General features: G+C 25.6%; 3 protein-coding genes across 14 annotated transcripts; 1 reads left to right on the forward strand and 2 right to left on the reverse strand.

The window, feature by feature from the left end:
- Window positions 1–1,383: 1,383 nt before the first annotated feature.
- On the reverse strand, window positions 1,384–5,962 carry LOC132924367 (lys-63-specific deubiquitinase BRCC36-like). The gene is made up of 6 exons (XM_060988634.1): window positions 5,469–5,962; window positions 5,183–5,399; window positions 4,286–4,374; window positions 2,946–3,062; window positions 2,083–2,188; window positions 1,384–1,785 (listed from the first exon to the last, which is right to left on the reverse strand). Exons 1-6 carry the CDS (start codon window positions 5,586–5,588, stop codon window positions 1,490–1,492), a joined length of 945 nt encoding a protein of 314 aa, XP_060844617.1. The 5' UTR covers window positions 5,589–5,962; the 3' UTR covers window positions 1,384–1,489.
- LOC132924368 (uncharacterized) lies at window positions 5,904–9,224 on the forward strand. Of its 6 annotated transcripts, XM_060988637.1 has the most exons (6): window positions 6,082–6,198; window positions 6,262–6,530; window positions 7,107–7,285; window positions 7,411–7,492; window positions 7,589–7,773; window positions 8,831–9,224. In XM_060988637.1, the coding sequence occupies exons 3-6, from the start codon at window positions 7,151–7,153 to the stop codon at window positions 8,918–8,920; spliced, it is 492 nt and encodes a 163-aa protein (XP_060844620.1). In that variant the 5' UTR covers window positions 6,082–6,198; window positions 6,262–6,530; window positions 7,107–7,150; the 3' UTR covers window positions 8,921–9,224. The 6 variants fall into 6 exon arrangements, with proteins under 6 accessions (XP_060844624.1, XP_060844622.1, XP_060844620.1 ...); XM_060988641.1 differs by lacking the exons at window positions 6,082–6,198; window positions 6,262–6,530 and adding an exon at window positions 5,904–5,926; XM_060988639.1 differs by lacking the exon at window positions 6,262–6,530 and having other exon boundaries at window positions 6,072–6,198.
- Window positions 9,225–13,028, reverse strand: LOC132924366 (deaminated glutathione amidase). 7 transcript variants are annotated; one of them, XM_060988629.1, is made up of 9 exons: window positions 12,826–13,028; window positions 12,608–12,753; window positions 12,381–12,543; window positions 12,128–12,283; window positions 11,407–11,607; window positions 10,734–10,946; window positions 10,388–10,679; window positions 10,130–10,305; window positions 9,225–9,491 (listed from the first exon to the last, which is right to left on the reverse strand). In XM_060988629.1, exons 2-9 carry the CDS (start codon window positions 12,646–12,648, stop codon window positions 9,336–9,338), a joined length of 1,398 nt encoding a protein of 465 aa, XP_060844612.1. In that variant the 5' UTR covers window positions 12,649–12,753; window positions 12,826–13,028; the 3' UTR covers window positions 9,225–9,335. The 7 variants fall into 7 exon arrangements, with proteins under 7 accessions (XP_060844612.1, XP_060844611.1, XP_060844613.1 ...); XM_060988628.1 differs by having other exon boundaries at window positions 12,608–12,766; XM_060988630.1 differs by having other exon boundaries at window positions 12,822–13,028.
- Window positions 13,029–14,362: the final 1,334 nt, after the last annotated feature.

A 14,362-nucleotide genomic window follows, 5' to 3' on the forward strand; every position in this document is an offset into this window, starting at 1 on the left:
ATGGATTTTATATTATTTTTTATGTTGAGTGTATTTATTAGCATTTATTATTCATATTTAATTTAATTTTATAATATTTTATAATTTTTAATATATTTTTGGCCCATTTTATAATCATGAGCCTTATGAATCTTATTAGGCCCTATAAGTCGAAAAAAAATTTGTTTAAAATGTTGGGTTCTTCATAAGGTTATTTTTTACTGGAATACAAAAAAAATGAACAAATAGGTACAATCACTTTAAAAAAAAAAACGCTAAGTTAATAGTTTGACATTCATCTAAAATATGAACATTTTGAATAATTCTTAACATTTTTAGTACTTATTTAGTACTATGTTTTATAAAAGTTTTGCTAATTAGACTAAAAAAGTAAATTGCAAATAATTTTACATGCTCAATGAAATTTTTAAAATATTTAGTTAAATTTTATGCTAATTATGGGCATTTGAAATTCTCAAGTTTTTATTTTGAAATGAATAAACATTTTAGGTCTGGTTAAAAATGTTGGCTATTTAAAACGATCTTACCTAATCTATTCTTTTAGCAATTTAAAAATTTTGTTTTTATAAGTTAAGTTTAATATTTATACTAAATTTGATAAAATTATGAAAATTCATTAATTATTTTGTAATTAAAATATATTTTTAATTTTTATACCTAAGGCTTGAAATTTAAATTTAATTTTTTTTATAGATATCTGAAGTTCTGTTGAAAAAATTAATGCTTAAAAAAAGGCATAACAATTTATCATTCTGTTATAATTCAAAAATATTAGACTTAAAATTTTATGAATATAATATATTACTTAAGTTAAATAAATTTCTTTAGAAACAATGTAAAAATAAGATAAAATATATTTAGTAATATATGCTTACAGATCGCTCAAAATTTTTGAATGCATTGAATTATCAATGAGTTCATATTTAATACATCATTTAAAATGACCTAAATTACAAGTTTCATTTGATTCTTACTATACAGTAAGTGGTAACTAAGTTTCCCACTTTTGACTATAAATTTTAAATTTTAAATAAAAATACATTTTGTAGTTCCAGAGGTTTAAACTGTTTAAAGTATAGTTTAAAGAGTATAGTTAACATAACATTTAATTCACAGCCCATATAATATTATTTTATACATTTGAAAACAATGCTAATTTATAACATTTATAAAACGGTTTTACATTTAATTTTTGTTTGAAAATAAACGATTTGTCTTTAATAATATATTATGTAGATGAAATGTCTACTATGCAATTCAAAATTTTTACCATTCATAAAATATTTTCTTGGCTCATTCAAATTACTCACAAAAATGTCCCAAACTATAAATAGGTGATCAGTAAAACTATTAATAATAATAATAATAACAAAAAAAAAAACATTTAAACAAAATTTTCTTTATATACATTAAACAATATACATTATATTTAAAAAAAATGACAAGTAATAATAAAATAAATATAGTAAGATACTCATTATTCATGAATTTACACAGGAGAGGAGACCATACTAGACTTTTTCGCACTCTTCTTATCTTTGGGTTGATTTTTTGTTAGTACTGAAGTGATCAAGCCTTCAGAGGAATCATCACTATTTTCTTGATCATCATAATTTTTGTTTGTACCGTCACAATATGGTTCATCATTAATACCTAATGACAGCTGTTCTAGTTTTGATTGAAGACTTAGAATTCTTTTAGTTGAACTTTCACGTTGTATTTCTAACATTTGCAGCATAGGTTTAGCCACTGTTTCCAACATATGTATTCCAGATAACGTATATACTAAAAACCAAAATATTATTAATCTCCATTTATTTGTTAAACTGAATTATGTAAGTATGATGAAAAAACAACTATTATGGTTTTGAATGGAATAGAATATTAATAAAAATAAGTAATTTCACTACAAAACTAATAAAAGTAAAGGAACATGACTTAATAAATAAATGTTAAGAAGGTGAATATAATTTAAAACTTGGTATTTCAGACATAAAGATTAATGTTTAAGTTATTTAAGCGGTCAACTCCATATTACACAAAAATGATAGTTTAGAAAAACTTTTTTCATGATAGAATTACCTGAATCATTATGAAGCTGAGCCATTGGACTTATATCACCTTCATTTGCTTCATTATAATTTTTTATAAGTTCGTCATACAATGTTTCAATATGCTTTACAATTACCTAAAAATATAAATATAAATTAGCTTTATTTATAAATATTTCTTTGATCAGATTTATACACAAAAAAGATTGTGTCCTACACAATTATAAACATCTAAAATATTAAATTGTGTATTGAAAATTTTTAAATCTTTATACAGAACAATATTCTAGATCAGTTTTCTATCGTAAATATTTCTCAAGCTACAATTTAAATTGTTGATTTGTAATGATTTCAAAATTTTGGAATATGATATATATTGCTCGAACCTGTATGACTTAAATTTAATATCAAATAATTAAAACTGTTATTTATATAAAATATTATCAAAAAAAAAATCGCTTAATAAATAAGTTATTGGTTTAATATCAAAATTACTTTCAAATAGATTTTAGGATTTTTTTCTTACTTACAAGTGTAGAAAATACCCTTATTCTTTTGAAACCATTTTATGTAATTTAAGTGTAAATTATTATATATTTATTTATTTAAGGTAATAGTAAAAATTATAAATGTATTAATCTGCAACTAAATCAACTAAATCAATATGAAGTAATACATATCAAGATAAATAAAAAATAAAAATAAATTAATAAGATTATGTCCAATACCATGATATGTTTAAATATGAGAAAGGGAGGTTCAAATTTGTTAATAACATACATCAATCAATAAATTATAATGTTTATAGCATGCAGCAGACCTCAGATCAATATAATTATAATATTAATTATGTATAGTATTTGATTAAACATAAAAATATAAATAAGTAATTACTCCAAATGACAATTGACTGGTGCAGGTTGTAGGTGCAACCTGAAATTTAACATCTATTCTGTGCACCATACCATTTATTTGTTTTGCTTGAAAGCATACTGTTTTCATTTCTTTCATCTAAAACAAATGATTTACAATATTTTAATATTATTAATATTTATATTTAAATTTAAAGCCTCACTTTAAGGTCTACCTAGCCTTAAAATAAATGCTAATATCTATTACTTTTTCATATTAAATGGGTATTTACCGAGACAATAAGTCATAATAATTATACTCTGAAAATGCTAGTAGCATAACTATACTTATATTATTATTATTTTATTTTTAATGTATAAAGAATGAATTATAGCACTTTGACAAGATATGATTGCACAAATAATTTATTAATTTTAGTTGTAGCATAAATTGAGGAGAGAAATTCACTTTATTGGTTATATTTTAAAGAATATTAAAGCGAATCAAAATTATCTAAAGGCATGATGATGAAAAAAGAACAACTGAATGAAAGTATATCAAACTTAAGTTGTTCAATTATTCAGTAAGTTAATACAATAATATTATAATATGTTAATCAACCATGTTCTGGGTATTTTAGAATTTGCTACAGTATATTATGTAAATATTGAGTAAATAAATAAAAAATGTTTAGGCCGTAAGATTTATTTTTGTTTTTGTAAGTAATAAATAGAATTGAATATAATTTAGAACCTCTTTATAGTTATAACAATTATTCTGATATCAACAATTGAATATGAACATTTTAGTTAATAAATTTAATTATTTTACTCTTAAGAGCTGCATACATAAAGTTTAAAACTAAATATAGTTTTTGCACTTTAAGTCATAAATTGTAGTATACCACTAATGGAATTTCATTTCAAAATATATTTTGTTTGTAGTTATTTAGCTAATTCAAGTAGTAAGTATAAAAACAAAATACAAACAATACAATGTAATGAATGATTTCTACTTTTTTTTTTAAATATTTAAACAATTATTCATATTAGTTTTAAAAAGTAAATCACACTTTTATAATTTTAAAAACAATATTGTAGAATTTATTATATTAACATTTATTTATGTAGCATGATTAATATGGTGATATGTTAATATTGGGCTAATAAATGTGTATGAAAGTACATAAATTCTAAATATTTTAATCACACTAATACAGTGTTAAAAATATTTGGTTAGACAATTTTTTCATTTAAAATGCTGTAAATTACTATTTTATATCTCACATTATCATTAAAATAATACTATGTTGAATTATTGGGGTCCAACAGACAAAAAAAGTCTTGCATACTAATAAGTACTTCAGTTATTTATTTTCTTACCATTGTTGTAGTGTCTGTATTATATGATGAACAAATTATACCGATAAAACATGAATCCATATTTTGTAAGTTTAGTTGAGTTTGTAAATCTGAAAAATTATAAAAATCAAAATTAGATATTAACTTTATTTTTTTTTTAATAAATAATGTATCATTGTAATAAGTAGAGTAATATTTTATGAACATAAATGGTAGTTTTTTAAAGCATAAATTACCATTTATTATAAAGAATGTAACGCATTTGCTATAACTTTATAATTGATTGCTTATGAATAATTTAATCACAGTAGTTATAGTCATTCTTTTTGAAATTAGAAGCCCTTTAAAATAAGCTCTGTAATGACTTAACCGTTTTAAACAAATATAATTATTTACTTTTACATGATAATTAAAATTGTATGAAAATCATGAGTTTGTAAGATATTTAAATTATTTAAAAATTATCATAAATTGCAAAAATATTGAAAAAAGTGAATATAAAAACACAAATATTTTTAACTTTAAGTTTAGTTATTAAATGGTTTAATTCATTTTTTATTAATGCTAAATACACAAGATTGGTTTTGTTTAAGAAGATATTATAACCATATGTGATGATTTGTCTTGCAAACATAAAATAGCAAATTTGCTTTCATGTGAATCAATTTTATGTTGTTAGTTTTAGTATTAAGATCAATTTACCTATTATCAAACTTATAGATAATACTATTATCTAGGGTATTTAAAAGGATTTTATTGATATTTTAATTTTAAAAATTTATTTAATGCATAAATACATAATTTTAAAATGAATTACAGTATGAATAGTAGATCTCATTGATGATATGATTTTAAATATTTTCAATTAGGTATAGGTTCCCTAATTATAAATATTATTTGAAATAATTAAATACTCACCGACATTAGAAGGCCATACAGTTATGTGAGGATGTGAATGATACCAGCCAATGACATTCAAGTTAGCACCTTTGATGCGGGAAAAGTGTTTGGCATCTTCCATAGCGTTTACCAAGTCTTCGGACATGATTTCTACTCGGTCCTTTTTTATCTCTCCCCGAGGCGGTATCGACAGCGCCGACACGGACACAGTAGTCCCATTCTCGTGTATTATTTTCTAGAAAAACCAACATTAAGTGGACGCATTCGTGTTAGGTATGGAAAAAACTTGCATCGGCACGCTTACCTGGCCAATGAGCAGAGCAGCGACCTCTTCCTTTTCCGTGAGCAGCGCTAAGTTGTGGCACATCAACAACACCTCATCCGATATGAACACGTCCGTGAGCTGATCTAATTGTTTATTCATGATTGCGGTGCACAAAAACTCCGGGCCAACTAAACACGACACCGATCGTAGTGCTAATGCGAAGTCTAGAAACGGAAAACAAAGAGGGGCCGAATAGACTTTAGGAAACCTTACAAAAGTATTTTACAGTGCAATACTGTGCAAGTTTAACTGCAACAGCTGCCTATTGATCTCGCTTCGACCGATCGACCGTCATGTGTAGTAAGAGCCGCGTTAAACGAATGCACATTGCACGGTGCAGTTATCACGAATGCGCCGCTTTACACGCAGATAACGATATTATTATTATTATTGTTATTGTGAAAAGCAACAACCATATTGAACACAAATCATAATAGGTACCTATTACAATATACTGTTTATTATTGTTACACACAATATGAACATATTTATTTCACGATTATCACCATTATTTTTTGTATATTTTACAATTTATCACGATTCTCGAATGACTGTTGGCGATATCGTGTTATTTACCCGACACCCGTGTATACGGCCAATAAGTTTTCTCAATATCGATTTTCCTTCACCGCCACCCGCCGAACGAAATATTATTATTGATGGTGGTTTTTTTTTTTCTCAAACCGACAATCGAAATCGCGTTGCCTAGGTACGGTTAGCCGGGAACGCAAACAATTTGTTTACACGACTATTAACTATAATAATATTATAGTGGTGTGAATGTGTGATATTGATAACCAAGCCACTAGCCGCGCTGTTCCGTCCCACAGAGGCACAGACCCACCAGTCGCTCGTCATCGATCCAGTGGTGGTTTTCATCGATAATTGGAAAAATAAATCGCGAGCAGTGCATTAATTCTGTTGCGTTTTGGCACGTATACTCAATAGTCGATTCGATCATTCTGTTGCCCGTCCGATATCCGTTGGCGTTCGCCATCGATTTGACGGCCGACAGCACGAAAACCGCCGCCCCGGCTTTAGGTTGGTGTGCACAACCGTCATCGTGTGTTTAAAGTGGACAACAGTCCCCACGAACGCGCTCGGTGTATCTGCCTCACACACACGTACACACATTTTACACAATTCACGTCTCTCTCATTTCCAATTCCGGAAATGCTTTTCATACCGAAACAATTAATTGTATTGCAAACAAAACTGTAATAAAAGTGAAAAACATAAATTTAACGCCTTACGTAGCAAGTAGGTTCATGAAGTTTTGACCTAGAGTTCACTCCTCGACCGATACAAGCATACCAGAGACCTGTATCCACTAACTATTCACTCGTCAGATTTATACTCCTCAAATGATCAAGTCCCTATGTTTATCTCATGATTTCTTTTGCGAATCTGATTGAATTTTTCATGTTTTATATTAAAAATTAATAATACACACAAGCATTGCATGTATTACTAGCGGCTTTGGTTTTAATTATTTTTGTTGTCAATACACTCATTTTTGTGCGGTTTAAAATATACTCTGAAAAATTAGCAATACAGCGATTGAATGTGGTCTCCTAGAACAGACACTTATACACATTGTTTGTTTTTTTTTTTTAGATTGTTGTTGTTTTATTATTGGTAGTACATAAGTTGGTATAAATATGCCAGCTACAAACCGAAAAAAGTCTGGAGGCAACAAATTTGAGTTCAGTGAAAAACAGATGGCTGATATAAAAGAAGCATTTGAATTGTTTAATGTAGATGGATCTGGGTCGATCGAAACCAAAGAGTTAAAGGTATTTAGTTTCATAAATATATAAAATTAATTTAGCTTCATAGGCTATAATTTTTATTTTTTAGTTACCTATGGTCACTGTATGATATCAGAAATATTATGATATTAATTTAATTTAAATTTTAGGTAGCCATGAGGGCTTTGGGATTTGAACCAAAAAAAGAAGAAATCAAACGTATGTTGCTTAACTTAAATAAACAACATACTGGTAAGTTATTTATTTAATGATCAGTTTTTAAGTTTTATATAACTAATTATCTTAATAAATAACAATTAATTAATCAATATTTAAAATGTTATTTAGGTGTCATAACGTATGATGATTTTGTTACTTTGATGTCAATGAAAATGGCAGATAAAGATTCAAGAGAAGAAATTATTAAAGCATTTAAACTTTTTGATGATAACTGTTCAGGAAAAATAACATTTTCCAATTTAAAACGTATTGCACAAGAATTAGGCGAGAATATTGCTGATGAAGAACTTCAGGTGAATATAAATAGTTTAAAACATAATATATTAATTATTATTGCTAGTTTACATTTAGTTATTTAGTCAAGAGGATGAAGTGGCCAAGTTCAATAACTTATTAGTTAAAACCTTGGCCACGGACAGACTCTCTTTATTAGTAAGATACTGTCTAAAGAAAAAAAGACTACCACTCGCGTTCCCCTTACTACTGTGCAGAAGTCCATAGAAAACCATAACAGTGGTAAAAAATAATTTAAGTATGTGGTAGTATATACCAGTGGTGCCCAACCCACAGGCCATAGATCACATTATATATAGCCCGTTAAAATAAAACAAATTATTCAAAAAAAGTAAATTTATTTTAAAATACGATTATTCTTTTAAATATTCCAAAAATACTATAATAATAAATCAAAAATGTATTTGCGCTTTTTTCTGTCGAATATTTTCAAATAAAAATTTTATGTTTTAAAAAATCAATAAAAGATAAGAAAACAAGTCTAATATATACATATTGTACTTAAATGTATATTGTATTTGTTATGTATAACTATTATCTACTATGTGTGGCAAAATTATGTCATTAGATTAAAGTTGAGCTTATTTGTATATTTATATTTGGTGGCCCGCTCAAAAATAATTGTTTAACAAAGTGGCTCTCCGAGGAAAAAAAGCTTGGCATCACTAGTCTATACTGTTACAACCACAAGATATTTATAAAAAAAGTCAATAAAAATGAAAGGCATCCCTTACAATTTAGTTTATAATAAATATGTATAATATAATTAATTTTTTTATTTAATATCTGGTTTTTATGATGACATATTAAAATTGGATTCAGTCATGTATTATATTTTATAAAAAGTTTGTTAGAATTTTTATAGCTTAGTATTGGTGAAAAAAAATTTTAATTACTTGGAAATAATAAATTTATTTTAAAATTAATTCTAAAAGATTTATCAAGTAGAATTAAATAATAATAAATATAAATTAATTTTGACTATAAAAAATAAAATTTTGGAATTATGTAAAATGATATATATTTTATTGTAATATGGTATTAATGATATTGTAGGAAATGATAGACGAAGCAGATAAAGATGGTGATGGTGAAGTCAGTCAAGAAGAATTTCTTCAAATTATGAAGAAAACCAATTTATATTAAATACATATTACACCCTGTTTTATCAAAAAACATATTATTTGTGTTGTGTGTACACTATTTTGTAATAATTTTTCACAGTTACCATTTAAAATTAACTTCAAAACACCTAATAATTTGTGGGCAAGTCATATTTCCTTCACATATTAAAAATAATAATTTTGTTTTTTGTTGTGGAAAATAGTACCTATTTTGATTGGAGGAAATTAGTTACGGCCGTTTTTGTTGTATTTATCATATATAAGACTTAATTATACTATTACATTACCTATAAAATTAAGAATAAAGCAAGAAAAAAAAACATGAATTATAATTAAGTTATTTATTTTTATGTTTATATTTATATTTTAAATGTTGGCAAAGAGTAATAATGTAATCTAAACCCCACTAATGACAATTATTTTTAAAACGATGTTTTTTAGAAAAACGATTTTAATAGATTAGCTTCATGTGCCATTTCATCATCGCTTCTCCTTGGATTTGTACAGTCTTTTTCATTTTGTAATTTTCTGTATATATCATCATTCACCAAAAAATCTCCAGCTTTTCTTGGAATAATATGAACATGAACATGCTAATAATAAAAATAACATACACAAATTAAACAGAACAATATTTTATCCGTGCATGTATAGTGCAATCTCAATCATAGTTTTTGTACATAAGAAAAAATATTTCAATAAAATTAATTATTTTTAATTTAAACATATTTTTTAACTTAAACTCATTATTATTTCAATGTCTATTAAAATAACAGTTAAATGCTAAATATATATATTTTTTTAAATTTTTATCATGATTCATAATAAAAAATTATCTATTTTAATTCATATAGGTATGTAATAAACTAATAGTAAATAATTTTAGGAGCAAAATTAATTATTTTTTGTTTTGAATCTTATTCAATTTATAAAATTGTTTATTCGTGAGTTATTGTTTTATTTTAATTAAATGTTAAGTCTAAGAATAAATATAATTAAAAAAAAATCAAATAAATAATTGAAGAAACTAATTTTAAAATGGAAATATGATAGTATTTAGTATTCAATAAGTATTTAAAAAAAATAGCAATTGTTCACATCTAATATCAACATTTTCATATTTCTTTTAGAACTTTGTGTGTAACAATAGAAATCAAGAAATGTAAAATGTTTACATACCAAAGAATTTAACTACATCAAATATAATATAAAAAAAATGAATAATACACACCTTAATGGTTTGTCCAGCATGTTGGCCGTCTTGAATAACAATAGATGATGAATTAGTGTTATGTACTTGTTCAATGGTTTTTTGAACCTTTTGAACTGTAAGGAATAGATCTCCAACTTCGTCATTAGACAAGTCAGTCATTTTTTCTACGGCTCTAAGAGGAGCCACTAAAACATCTGATAATTTATATTTAATGAAAATATTACATAGAGAAAACAAATAAAAATAATATAATTTTAATACATTTTAAAAGGATACGACCTGGTAAAACACATTTAATATTGGTAAATGCTAAGCATAATTGTGTTTTATAAAAGACTTGTAACCCTTTAACTATTGATGAACCAAATTTAAATTCATAAGAATCTTCAACAGACTTATTTTTACATAAGGTACTTGACATCATTCTTGGATAAATATCATATCGTCTATGACATTCTATAGGCATTGATTGGCGAATACTTTTTATTAACGATAAATCAATTGGTGCCAAAACAAAACCAGGTTCATCAGAACACTGGGCTATAACTGTTCCTAGTGGATCAACCACCTATACAATGTTTAATATAAAACTATTTATAAGTTAAATAGTAATAAAACAAACCAGAGAGTGGCCCCAAGATTTTCTAGTTGAAGTATGATTGCCAGTTTGAGCAGCAGCAATTACATAAGATTGAGTTTCAATAGCTCTGGCTCGCAATAATATTTCCCAATGATAAGCACCTGTCCCGAAAAAAAATGCCGATGGATATGTTAAAATTTCTGCTCCATTTTCAGCTAGCGCTATAGCCATCTGAGAAAATCGCATATCATAACACTAAACTTTTATTTAAAGAAATATTTTTGTATGTATAAATAAGTAAAACTATACAATAATTTTTAATGTTTTAAAATACTTGATTTTTAATATTAATTTTAAGTAAATAAAATGTGGTTTATTACTTTATTATGGCATTTTATGAAAAGCAATTGTTATAAAATATAATGTTAAAAGTAAATAAATGAAAAATAATATATTTTAGCAGAACAATATTGTAAAAATACAATAATGGTTTAGGTTAATAATTGAAATGTTATAAAAATAAAAATTTTGTTTATTGAATTAAAAAAAAAATCATTATGAACATTAACATTTCTTTATTGTAATTGACATTGTTATTGTACACTTTAAAAATTATTTTGCTGATAAAAATGTTGTTATTTATGACTTTATTTTTTATAAATTTTAATTATAGGTATAAATTATTCTAACTTAACTATCTAATATAAAAGGATACAATAGCTAAACCAACATTCCCAATTGGTGTTTTAACTGGTGGTAAGATTTCATTACCAGCTTCAATTACACTTGATTCTAACGCTTGAATATTTTTTGAAGGTATTTGAACATCATACAAATGTATTTTATGATAAGTTTCAGCTATTTCGCCTTTATTGTTGATAACCAAATGTGTGTTCCTTAATTTAGTTTCTGAAAACTTGAAAATAATTCAATACATTGTAAATTAATTTAAAAAATAGAAACTAATTTAATTAATAAGTAAAGTGTTTAAATTTTAAGTTGAGAGATGTTTGACATTCATATAGTCTCACACTATTTTATGTCATATAAGTCATATCTGTTCATTATTAACGATATATTTAAATTCTTATATAATGTTGATTATATTATTATATTATATTATATCTAATTTGCAAATCCTACTAGACTACCAATATATTTATTAGTATTTCATTATGATATACTTATAAACATTTTAAAATCTAAACAAATCTAACAAAAATAGTCATGTTATTCTAATAAACTTATCTATAAATAAACCAACTAAATATAACTTTCTAACAAATGAAAATGGTTTTAACTAGTAACATTGAAAGTATTATCTATGTTTAACATATTATTAATTGTACTTAAAAAATTATATGTCTATTTGGTTTTTAATAAAAAGTTTTTATAATTTAAAAAACAATGTCATTTAAAATTATTAACAATATTACCTTTTCATGAAATCCGCCTAAAGATAGCCAAATATTCAATGACTTAGCTAACGATTTATAACTATTGATAAGAGATCCATCTAAAGACTCGGCCATCTCTAATGACTTAGCCTTGTCTTCCTCGATGTAATCAAATGACTCTGGTAGGAAAATCATCTGAGAATAACAAATACAAATAAATACAAATAAATTATTTAATAATTAGTGGCTTAAAACTATTTTTAAAATATGACATCACATTATCCATACTTACTTTAGCTCCACATTTATGGGCATTAGTAATTAGTGTCTTGCACATTTGGTAGTTTTTTTCTTTATTGGCAGTTGATGTTATTTGACAAACGGCAATAAGATTGTCCATGTCGGAAAATGTATTTTTAAATACTGAGTATAAACGTTTGATTAACATCTGACAACTGTAACAATGTTAAATGATTCTCTTGGCAATTAACAACAATGATAAGTGAAACAATTACGTACCAATGACGTTTGATTAGGTAGGTAGCTGTGGGGTTAACCATTAATTCGGTTATTAAGAACTCGAGATTATCCTAATAGTAAATTATTCATAAATCCTAATGATTGTCATAAATCAAAAAGATTGTCATAAATCATAATGATCGTTCCTATCAGTACAAACTAATAACTTTAATAGTCATACTCTTGCCATCTTATTTTCGAAAATTATATTTACCTACCAATCGTTCCACAATATTTTCGGAATGTCTTATTATCGATTAGTGTGTCTACTGTCTAATGTATTTAGTCTTCTCTAATATTTAATACGCTGAACACAGTGATTATCAACAATACACAATTAATATGGCTAATGCTGCGAAATGCAAACATTGCAAACTGCAAAATGCAAAGCGTAAGGATAAGAATTAAAAATTAAATACAGTTGTCAGTTTGTGATAACTGATAAGAATGCCTAAATCACAGATGTATATTATCGTATAATATTCATAATATTATTCATCCGTGATTTGTACACATAGTTGCCTATCCAAAACCTGAAAATCTATTACTATTCAATTATTTATGTAAAATGTGTTGCCGACTCGATCCCGAGTGTCTATCACTGTTCGATTTATTTCTTTTACTATTAATTAGCATCTACTTAATTAATGTCTTAATATTCTACTTTTGAAGGAATCCATCACTGTTGTTCATTTTGTTTACCTATACGAGTTTATTACTGTTGTATACTATAGACAGCCATTAACATTATAAAAATAATTATAAGTAATATAATATACTTTTGTTTAGGTCACTTAAACTTACTTAGATAAATTATTGTGAAAAAAAAGTCCTTTTCGATATATTAGACATAATATATTCTAAACTTTAGTGTAAGTTACTAACTTAAGTAGGACTCGTGAAGTAAACATTGCGCTGAGGCAACGTAATATTTTGTTACAGCTGCCGTGAGTGAGAGAATTTTGCTGATGTAGAATTCCATTGATTGCATTACAGTCTTACGCGGAGAGACAAACATCTATTATACGGACCTCAATTAATTATTATGTTTTTTTTTTAAATTTAATAATCTAATAAAGGTTTTTCCAACCATAAACCATTGTGTTATACCTACTTTTCCTTTGAATCGTTTGGCTTTCAAATATACTTTTAAATGTTGAATTAAGTTAGGGTATATACCTATCAGCTAAATCTAAAATCAGGGTTTTTTATCATAACTAAATCCTAACCAGTAATTCGTAACATCTTTATAAACCCTTAAAATCTTTTTAAAACATATCAATCAAATGAAACCTGATTAAAACCTTCTGATTAACCCAAAATTCGAAAATGTTCTTATCTTACAAATTGCATGTACAAATTATTTATTTGGTTTGATAGTTGCTTTAAAATAAATTAATATAGGTAATAATCACAACATAGGCACAAATAGACTACATCTTAGGGGAAAAGTTATTTTGATATCTGAGACTTTTTTGTCATTTTTAGTTTGAAAATAATTTATATCATACGGTCTGGGTAGAGTAGAATTGGCATATATATTTTTTGTGAGTTTTTCGTATAAGCGAAGTACGAAAATTTAAGTTTGTTTTGGGTAGTTTAACCCTGCACAGCGTGAAAATAAAATTGTTTGTGTGTATTTTGAGTATACATTACATACCAATACCTATGCAATATTCGTTCAATTTTGGACATTTTTGTATACCTATTGGCTATAGGTATACCTATATACTTCTAAATATACGATTTGTTAAC

The sequence above is a fragment of the Rhopalosiphum padi genome, chromosome 3, assembly GCF_020882245.1.
Source record: "Rhopalosiphum padi isolate XX-2018 chromosome 3, ASM2088224v1, whole genome shotgun sequence".
Taxonomy (NCBI): domain Eukaryota; kingdom Metazoa; phylum Arthropoda; class Insecta; order Hemiptera; family Aphididae; genus Rhopalosiphum; species Rhopalosiphum padi.